This window comes from Bombina bombina, chromosome 1, assembly GCF_027579735.1.
Source record: "Bombina bombina isolate aBomBom1 chromosome 1, aBomBom1.pri, whole genome shotgun sequence".
NCBI classification, from domain to species: Eukaryota; Metazoa; Chordata; class Amphibia; order Anura; family Bombinatoridae; genus Bombina; species Bombina bombina.
In genome coordinates, this window is record NC_069499.1 from 163,011,462 (window position 1) to 163,022,376 (window position 10,915).

At 34.5% G+C, this 10,915-nt stretch overlaps 1 protein-coding gene across 1 annotated transcript in view; it reads left to right on the plus strand.

The window, feature by feature from the left end:
• LOC128657037 (fibrinogen-like protein 1-like protein) overlaps positions 1-10,558 on the plus strand; it is a 33,935-nt gene extending 23,377 nt beyond the window's left edge. Inside the window, exon 2 of the mRNA XM_053711263.1 lies at positions 9,864-10,558. Within this exon, the coding sequence (XP_053567238.1) occupies positions 9,864-10,558 (695 nt within the window). The remainder of the gene's footprint in view (positions 1-9,863) is intronic.
• Positions 10,559-10,915: the final 357 nt, after the last annotated feature.

Below are 10,915 nucleotides of genomic sequence, written 5' to 3' on the forward strand. Positions count from 1 at the left end.
ATAAATTTTTCACACATTTTGTTGTAGAGTTCTCCCATATGAGATATACATAAAATAACATCAAAGTTTGAATCTACTAAGTCTGTTGAAAAAAAAAATGTGTGTGAGTTTTTCACTGAAAAATGGCTTACAGTGTGGATAACGGGCCAGTGGCGTGATATCGTTTGCACGCAATATCAGGTTTTTGCATTTGTTTGTGTGCAAGTTAAATTGCGCTTGTTTTACAACTTGAAAGTAAATGGAAATGCGTGAGCGCAATTTGCGATTTCTGCTAGAATGATTACCTCAACCTCAGAGCTCTGCGAAACTAAAAAGTGTCACAAAACACATCAAAAATACATTACACAATACAGTTGCACTCATAATAACACCATCTAATAAAAATTATATAAAAAAAAATATTGCACAAAAAAAAGTTAAAAAGGCTCAAAGATATGAGATCTGAGGTGTAAGGAAAAAAAAAAGGTAACTAAAGTGCTTTAACAGACATACATACATATACATGTCTAAAAATGTATATATATATTAGGACTGCACGATTAATCGCATATGCAATTTAAAAAACCCCGATTAATCGCCACAATTTAAAAACTGCAAGAGTATGCGATTTTTTTGCTAAAAAAAAATCCTCAGAAGTGGTTGTACTGCATTGATTTGTATGGGATTTCTTGCAAACCAGCTCCATCTAGTGGTTGCTTTTAGCACACATTTTTAAAATCGCTGTGTTACTTTCACTTTCTGTTTGTGATCTCAGTAGCAGCCGATCAATCTATAGAAGTCTAAAAGCAGAGCCCATGCAGGAGATGTGAAGAGGAGTAAAAGCTACTTACTTATATTTCCCCCTAGGGACATCTGCAGTCTGAAACTTAGGGTCTCTGAGAAATGGCTCAAATACATAGCAGATGCAGTTAACCCCACGGCTGCCAAAAAGGCTAAAACTGCAGTCTCCTCTGCTAGCTAGCTGCTGGGTTAACTGCATCTTACTTATATTTCCCCCTAGGGACATCTGCAGTCTGAAACTTAGGGTATGTAATCATTATGGAACCTCCCACACAATCTCCTGCTCTTGGAGAAATGGCTCAAATACATAGCAGATGCAGTTAACCCCACGGCTGCCAAAAAGGCTAAAACTGCAGTCTACTCTGCTAGCTAGCTGCTCGGTTAACTGCATCTGCAATGTATTAGATATCAGCAAGGCACAACATTTCTGAAAGGAGCAGCCCCCCACCCCTACTGCTATATGCCTGTATTGGATTCCTGGACTCATTTTCAGTCAAGATAAAATGTTTAAAAAAAGAAGAAACAATAAATAAATATTATATATATATATATATATAATATATATATGTATATATATATATATATATATATATATATATATATATATATATATATACATAAGCATAGACACACACATATATATGTGTGTGTAACTGTGTATGTGATTGTATACATATATGTGTGTGTGAAACTGTGTATGTGATTGTATATATATATATATATATATATATATATGTGTGTGTGTGTATATATATATATATATATATATATATATATATATATATATACACACACACATATGCAGTCGTAAGGGAGGAATAGGCTTGATAAATCAAGCCCATATAACATATTCTTCTATGTGAAGAACATTGGAATGTGAAATATTCGTATTTTTATGTTGTGTTAGCGCACTTGAGAATATGCTTTCGGGTTAGCATGCGAGTAGTGTGTTAGGTTAGGTTCCTATGGGGGAATAGGTTATCTCACGCGATGTTCTAACTTCAGCTTTTTGCACGCATTGAGTTAGCGCAAGTGATAACTTTTTACGTTCAACTTACAATGCAAGCACTGCCCGATGCGCGTAAAAAAGTTTACTTCTACGCAAACTCGTAATCTGGCCCTAAATGTGATCAAGACCTAAACATTGCAAAAGAGCTCAGTAGTTAAGGGATTGATATTCTGTTAAGAGGAATCAAATTGTACAGTACAATGCCCCTTTATTATAACGGCTGCTGTCCCTTTTTCTGTTGTAATCCTGAACATAGCTGGCACTGAACATTTCTGAATAAAATCTTAAAATATAGCTAATGGCATTTTACTTTTTTGTATTAATTATCTAGCACTCCTGTCTGCTAACAAACAGGAAAATCATGAAACAAAGGCTTATTTTCTGCACAAATATACAACAGAAATTGTAACTCTAATGTTTCTTTTACAATGATCCCAGCATGAAATGAGTTAAAGGTAATTTTCTAATTTATCTTTAATGGAACAATCTAAATGACTTGTTATTAATAAGTTGTAATTTGTGAGTTGTTGTCTAAAGTTCATTCAGAAGCTGAATTAAAGCATTTGTTACAACAGTGATGAGTTATTCTCGTAATATCCAGCTAAGCAAAGTTCATTCTACTGTATTCCAACAGATCTTTACAGAACTGCGCTGAGAAATAAAGGTGCGCAATACAATACAGTAAGTATGAATATATGGGGGAGAAAAAAATATAGTATTACATTTCTGTAAAGCAAACACTAGGTTTTAATAGGGTGAAATTCCTCTAATTAGCTTAATTATAGAGAGGGTTGCCACCTTTTTATGAAAAAAAAAACACCCATGCTAATTAGCAAACATTTGCATAATTACTCTATAGAGACACTATTTCAGATACAATTGATTTTAAAGGGGCATGACACCCAACATTTTACATTTGTGATTTACACAGAACATGCAATTTAAAACTTCTATTATCAAATTTGATTTTTTTTCTCATGTTATTCTTTGTTGAAGAGATATCTAGATAGATAGCGTGCACGTGCCTTTAGCACTACATAACAGGAAACAGTGCTGCTATCTAGTGCTCTTGCTAAAGTATAACATAGCAAAACAGCTACCATAGAGTGCTGCAGTCACATGCACACTCCTGAATATACATTTCCTCTTTTCAACAAAGGATAACAAGAACACAAAGAACATTTGATAATAAAAGTAAATTAGTAGTTTAAAATTATATGCTCTATCTGAATCATGAAAGAAAAAAAAATGGGTTTTATGTCCCTTTCAAGGATACTTAATTTCAATTAGGATTTCCCACAAACTTATAAGTTTCATCACAATAGGGTCTTTGTTTGTTTATTTATCCTTGATTGACTTAATTGACCTGAATCTAGAAAATACTGTCCTGCCAGTTTAATAACTCTAGTTATATAGAAATATAAAAACATTTAAAAAAATCTTTCTTATTAAGGAGAAAAGGGATCAAGGGAGGACTTAAAAGACAGCAGATTCAGTTCTATTGTATTATTATGTATTATTAGAAAGAATGAAACAGTCCCGTAAAGAGACATTAAACACTAAATAAATGTTTGATAGAATGATGCAGTCAAAGAAAAGATTGGTCTGACAATAACATGTAGATGTATTTTTTCAAGTTCAAATATTCTGCACTTCAGTTTTAATAGGAAGTACAATTTCAGAATGGAATTACAGGAAAAGGGGACAAAATAAATAATCAAAGTATATTTTTTTATTTATATGATTTTTAATTTTATATTACCATCTCAAAGTGTTTAATGTTCCTTTAACTAATATAGTAATATTAGTAAATGACTGTATATATCTGCTGTCTGTGAAAATGTGAGAATAATTAAATGGGTGTTAAAGGGACAAGAAACATAAAGATTTAAACAGTTTGTGCAATAAAAAAAAAAAAACAATTTACTTCTGTTACCAAATTTACATAGTTCTCTTGGTCTATTGTTGAATTTCTTTACAATGTAAGCACATGAGTCCACCTATCATGATGAACTCTGGGTAAGATATACAAATTAGATGTACAATATGTCATGCATTTTGCTTTCAATTGCAATCCCCTTTACAGGGTGGGTACAGCAAAAAACAGACTACTTCTGGAAGGCTGTTTTGAGTTTATTAACTCTTATGAGCAGATTTGGTTTCAATGTTTGATTTGCTGCTTTGTAAAGCTTATTTCCAGAGAAAAAAACAATACTCATTTGAAAAATCCTCCATTTCATAAAAAATAGTTCCCCAGACGTATGTAATCTATTTACCTAGATGTTCTCTTCAACAAATACAATGAGAACAAGGTAGATTTGATAATAGGAGTAAACTGGATTTTTTTTAACATTCTATGCTATCTGAATCATGAAAGGAAAAACTGGAAATTGAGTTTCCCATAAAGGGCCAGATTACAAGTGGAGCGCTAATTAACACTCCCACGTGAGCATTAACTGTGCTAGAAGTTCGGCTTTTTGCCCTTGTCAGGTAGCACTGGTATTATGAGTTGAAAGTAAACTGTTTTCACTCTCACGCTAACCCTATGTGCGCAAAAAGCCGAATTTAAAATATTGCCTGCATATTAACATATTCCCCCATAGAAGTTAATGGAGCAAAATGGAGCACAAATTATTAACACCTCAACCTCCAACCCCCACATTGCAAAACTATAAAATAACATGATTACAATATTAACCCCTAAACCGCCAACCCCCCACATCGCAATAAACCGAATTAATCTATTAACCCCTAAACCGCAAAACCCCCACATCGCAATAAACCTATTAACTCTTAAACCGCCCAAACTCCACATCGCAATAAACCTAATTAATCTATTAACCCCTAAACCACTAAACCCCCCCACATCGCAATAAACCTATTTAACCAATTAACTCTTAAACCGCCAACTCCCCACATTGCAAGAAACCTAATTAACCTATTACCACCTAAACCGCCAAACCCCCGCATCGCAATTAACCTAATTAATATATTAACCCCTATACCGCCAACCCCCCACAACGCAAATAACAAATTTAATTACTAAGCCCCCTAACCTAACACCCCTAAATTAACCCCAATTACTACTAAATTACAATTAAAATAAAAAATCCTAACATTAAATTACAAAAAATAAAAAACTCTAACATTACAGAAAAAAAATAAACAAAATTATCAAAAATAAAAAAAATTATACATAATCCCTATGAAAATAAAAAAGCCCCCACAAAATAAAAACACCCCCTAATTGAAACTACCAAGAGCCCTAAAAAGGGCCTTTTGTAGTGCATTGCCCTAAGTTAAACAGCTCTTTTACATTTAAAAAATACTAAATCCCCCCTGTCAGAAAACTCCCCCCATCCACCAAAATAAACAAGCCTAACACTAAGAAAACCTAAACATTTGTATGGGCATTACCCTTAAAAGGGCATTCAGCTCTTTTACTGCCCTTAAAAGGGCAATCTGCTCTTTTTCAAGCCTATTAAATCCCTAATCTTAAAAATAAAAATAAATAAAAAAACATTTTTAAAAATACGAAAACTAAGCCCCAAATAGGTACTCACCATTACTGAAGCCCGGCGGAGAAGGTGTTCTTCAAGGCGGCTCCATCATCTTCTATCTTTATCTGGAGCGAAGGCGGCACAGAGCGGTGGGGCGGAGCTGGCTTCCACGATGCATGGAAATTTTGAAATCAGCCAATAGTGTGAGAGCTACTGAAATCTTATTGGCTGATTTGAACAGCCAATAGGATTTCAGCAGCTCTAATCCTATTGGCTGATTTCAAAATTTCAGCCAATAGGAATGCAAGGTACCCCAAATTCAATGCGATACTTTGCATTCAATCTTCAGTGTACGACGGACATCAGATGGAGAGGAGCTCCACGCCGCCGAGGACCATCACTGAGGATCCACGCATTGGGGAAGACAGCTCCGCACCTCCGCTCCGTGCCGCCTTCATTCTGGATGAAGATAGAAGATGATGGAGCTGTCTGGAAGAAGACCTTCTCCTCCGGACTTCAGGAACAGTGAGTACCTATTTGGGCTTAGTCTTAGGCTTTTTTTTTTGGGGTGGCATTGTTTTAAGTTTAGTGTTTTTTGGTTTGGAAAAGAGCTGATTGCCCTTTTAAGGGCAGTACAAGAGCTGAATGCCCTTTTAAGGGCAATGCCCATACAAATGCCCCTTTAGTTTTTTTAATTTTGGGGGGTTTGGTGGGTGGGGGGTTTTACTGTTAGGGGGGATTTAGTAATTTTTAAATGTAAAAGAGCTGTTTAATTTAGGACAATGCCCTACAAAAGGCCCTTTTAAGGGCTATTGGTAGTTTAGTATTAGATTAGGGGATGTTTTTATTTTGGGGGTATTTTTATTGGGGTATTAGTTTAGGTTTAAATTTTTATTTTGTATAGCTTTGTTTATAATTTTCTGTAATTTAATTTTTTTATTTTTTTGTAACTTTAGCTTGTGGGTTTGTATTTTTTAAACATAGACTGCCCTCTGGGCAGGCTTCTCGCCTAGTTTATTCATAAATACATATTTCCATATATATATGATTTTTTTTTTGGTACAATATACTGTATATATAAGTATAGGTATATACATATATATATATAGGAATATCTATTTAAAATACATAGAACATATTCTGCTATGTGCAGAACATTGGAATGTACAATATATTTACAGTAAATACACAGTGTAGCACTTTATTAAATATAAATATTGCATAAATATGATTTTTCATGCTTTCATCTACTTAACTGCAAAGGGCTCCAATGCACTTATATATATGTGTACATGTGTATTTATGTGTATATATGGTTGTAAATACATATATACAAAAATAAATACATATGTACACACACATATATATATATATATATATATATACAGTATATATATATATATATATATATATATACATACAGTATATACATATATCAGTACATTGGATTCCTTCAATGTTAAGTAGATGAAAACAAACAGTCTCTTATCACATGCTTTTGAATTTGCTTTTCACAACAGGAGACTGTTAGTTCATGTGTGCCATATAGATAGCATTGTGTTCACGCCCATGGAGTTATTTAAGAGTCAGCACAACACAGCACTAATAGGCTAAAATGCAAGTCAATAGATGATAAATAAAAAGCCATGTGATCAGGGGGCCTTTAGAAGATGTTAGATACAGGTAATCACAGAGGTAAAAAGTAAATTAATATAACTGTGTTGCTTATGCAAAACTGGGGAACGGGTAATAAAGGGATTATCTATCTTTTAAAACAATAAACATTCTATTGTAGACTGTCCCTTTATGCACTGTTCTGCAAAAGGTCTGCACACAAAATATAAATATTTTTTAAAAGATTTAGAACTGTTGAGTTACTAACCAATTTTGCTGTGACAAATAAGGGATATATACAAATGAGATACTGTACTGATCAATCAGTTCTTGTGTAGAATGTAGTAGGGTCAGTGGCGGTTCTAGACACATTTTACTGGGGGGACCAAGGTGGGACCAGTGTTTAATCAGAGGGGCACACTGTAGGGTCAAAGTTCTGTAGTCTGATGAGATCCACCCTTTTTTACTATGCACATTTAAGCGTTATAACTGAAATTAGAATTTGAGTTTAACTTTTATTTGATATTGTAAGCCGTTTTAACTATGAATTTATTTTATTTTTAACAGAGAAAAGGTTTGGCATGATCTGATTGTGTTTACAGCCCATAACATTTTATTTTCAGTTTCCCACTGAGTGGTTACCAGGTGGTCTAGCCATGGGATTGATTAACACTTGGGTTGCACTGCTGCTGTTGTTCCCTGGCTGTACGCTAGGGGCAAATTCAGAAGGACAGGTGCAGGTGGCCAATTTGCATCTCCTCTCTAATGAAGACAGTAACAAAATAATTAACAGAGGAGAGACAGGTCTGTATTTTTGTATTATACATTACAACTCTAATTGTAAAACAGCCAAAATAGTACTTAAAAGATATAATTGAGGGGAATTAACTGAGGAGAATGGAAAACCATTTTTATGAAGGGCGGGTTAAAACTGAGTGTATAAAACATATTCAGTCATTATGTCAAAAGAACATTTAAAATTGAATATAATTACTTTGCACACAAGCAAATTCATTCTTTAATTTCTCTAGTACTATAATGCTTCTTCAAGCTTTGCCACGCTCCCTGCAATGTTTGACTACTATTCGTGAAAATGATCTAGATTTCTGCCATTGAAAAGGAAATATTCACATTACAGTATGTCCCACATATTCTGTACTGGTGGATACTTACATATCACAGGTGAAAATGGCATTTGGATAACTTCAAGTTGAATTTACTGCTAGACGAGAATCTGGCCACTGCCTGACCTCCATCAGAGATGCCTCTGGCCAATTTGTAGACCAATAAGGACCTTAAACATATAAATGGATGGCTATTAAATATACAATAATAATACATTTGCTAATTGTTCTGCTGTTCTCCCCTTCATAGCAATCTTTTGAGTTGTGACTCTCTTGTCTGTCTACCCACCAGAAGACCACAAAGCAAATATTTTTAGTTCCACCTTTTCCTGGGGCCACACAAATTATGGCACACATTCTTAGTTCTAAGTTTCCTAGAGCCGCATGTGACCCCAGGCACCAGTTTATCATATATGTTGTAGAACATCCATCAGTTAAAAAGTATTCCTGGATTAATCAACAGGGTTTTCGTTTTTATTTGGCTGTGGCTATGATGTTTTGCGGGGGGCTGCTCTATCTTTCAGGGTACCCCATGGAGTGAGCGATTCCTTGCAGGATTGGGCAAGGAGTGCGTCTGCAGAGTTCCAATAATCCCTTTCCTATACTGTGTAACCATACTGTACCCTATAGTTTTCATATGGTCTGTACCTAATCTGGAGACATCTTTTATATAATGTCAGGTTGCATGTTCCTCTCTGTAAGATAATGTTATCATTGACTATTCACACGAGGAAAAAAATTCTCAACATGTTTTCCCAGTTGGACCCTATTTTTTTTATAAATATATATATATAAAAAGATTTAAACATAAAACAATTTTTTTTTCTAAGTCAAGAACATATGAATTTCAAGTATTTCTGTTTAAAAAGATTACATTAAAACAATAAAATTGTAATTAAAATATTTAAATTATATTGCATGTTTCAAGGTATTTGATTGGAAAGGGCTGAAAAGTGTATTGTGTGTATATTTGTATATATGTGCGTATATGTGTAAATATGTTTACACATATAAACACATAAATACACATGTATACACATATATAAACAGTGCCAAGCACCCAGGGCTGTGAACTTTGTAGGGTCATAAGATGTGGACCCTGAATGGTTTGAGAGTGCAGTCCACTTCTGTGTTTTGTGTATGTATATATACTGTATGTATATATATATAAAACAGCAAAAAGTTTGCACTCTCTGGTCTTTTATAACCACAAGTGTGTGTTTTGGGGATGTATAGCTTCCTCAGGCCCGAGGAAGGGGAGCATCGATTTAATTTATTTATTTATTTATTAAAATATTTTACCAGGAAGGATACATTGAGATTTTTCTCGTTTTCAAGTATGTCCTGGGATAATAAACACACACTTAAGGTTATAAAAAAACCAAGTGAGTGCAAGCTTTTTTCTGTTATTTAAAATAATGTTTGATGACACCCAGGCAGTTGTTGATATAAGTAAGAGTGCGCTTCATTTGTAAGACTGATATATATATATATATATATATATATATATATATATATATATATATATATATATATATATATATATATATATTAAAGCCTATAAGCATGTAAAAAAGGTAGCATAAACAACGGTTCAGAGGTTTGTGCAATACAATGCGTTAAGCTTTTGTAAGTGCATATGCAGAGCGAAAGAATAACATGATCGTGGAAGTAAACAACCAATCATTACAATTCTATTATATACTGCAGTTCTTTGTAATATTTGTAATGCATCAACAGATTGTGCAGAGCTGTTCAGGGAGCAAAATTCAAAAGAAAAACACGACAGCGATGCATATTAAAAAGCAGAATAACCCATTCTTTTTTTTTTTCTAGCATTTTCTAGTGATTGCTCAGAGGTCATGCAGAAGTCACAAGGGACTGCCACAGATGGTCTCTATATAATACAGCCAGAAAGTGTTAACATAGTTGTATTTTGTATCATGCAAGATGGCGGATGGACAGTGGTTCAACATATTACAGCCAATAGCAGTTTGGACTTTGATCGCAACTGGGAAGATTATAAACTAGGCTTTGGCAATGCTCTTGGTGACCACTGGCTGGGTAATGAATATATGCATCAGTTAACCCAACCTCCTGGTCATCACAAGCTGGGCATTAAACTGGTAAACATGGAAGGACAGATAAAGTGGGGAATGTACAGCCCAGCTCTGATTGAGTCGGAGGAATCTCAGTATCGTTTGCGCCTTGGATTATATCATGGTTCTGCCAACGATGCCATGACCCATGATACAGTGGCATATCTCCATGATAACCAGAAATTCACCACCAAAGATCGGGACAATGATAATTATTTTCAAAACTGCGCCAGGCTGGAGTTTCAGGGCATTGCTGGTGGAGGCTGGTGGTATGATGCTTGTGCTGGGGCAAACCTCAACCGAAAGAATGTAATCTACTGGCAAAAGGATTGCAACAAGGAGAAGCCTTGCAAATATGCCAGCATGATGATGCAGCCAGTGGCAGTCAAAGAATGTGAACACACTGTACACTGTCATAAAGATGAATTATGAAGCAATCTCGGTCTAGGCAAACCTGAAGATAAACTTTAATTTTATGTAGCTACATCTATGAAAAATAAAATAAAAACGTTTGCTCTTTATAGGCAGAATATATAAAGGTATAATTAAGTCAAAATAAAACTTTGATGAGTCAGATAGAATATGCAATTTTAAACATCTTTTGAATTTTGTTCTATTATCACATTTGCTTAGTATCCTTTGTTGAAGAGTAGGCTCAAGAGAAACAATTCACTACTGGGAGCTACCTGAATCTATCTGACAAAGGCATATATTGACAGCCACCAATCATCAGCTAGTTCCCAGCAGTGCATTGCTGTTTCTGAGCATAATGATACTAAGTGAACAATG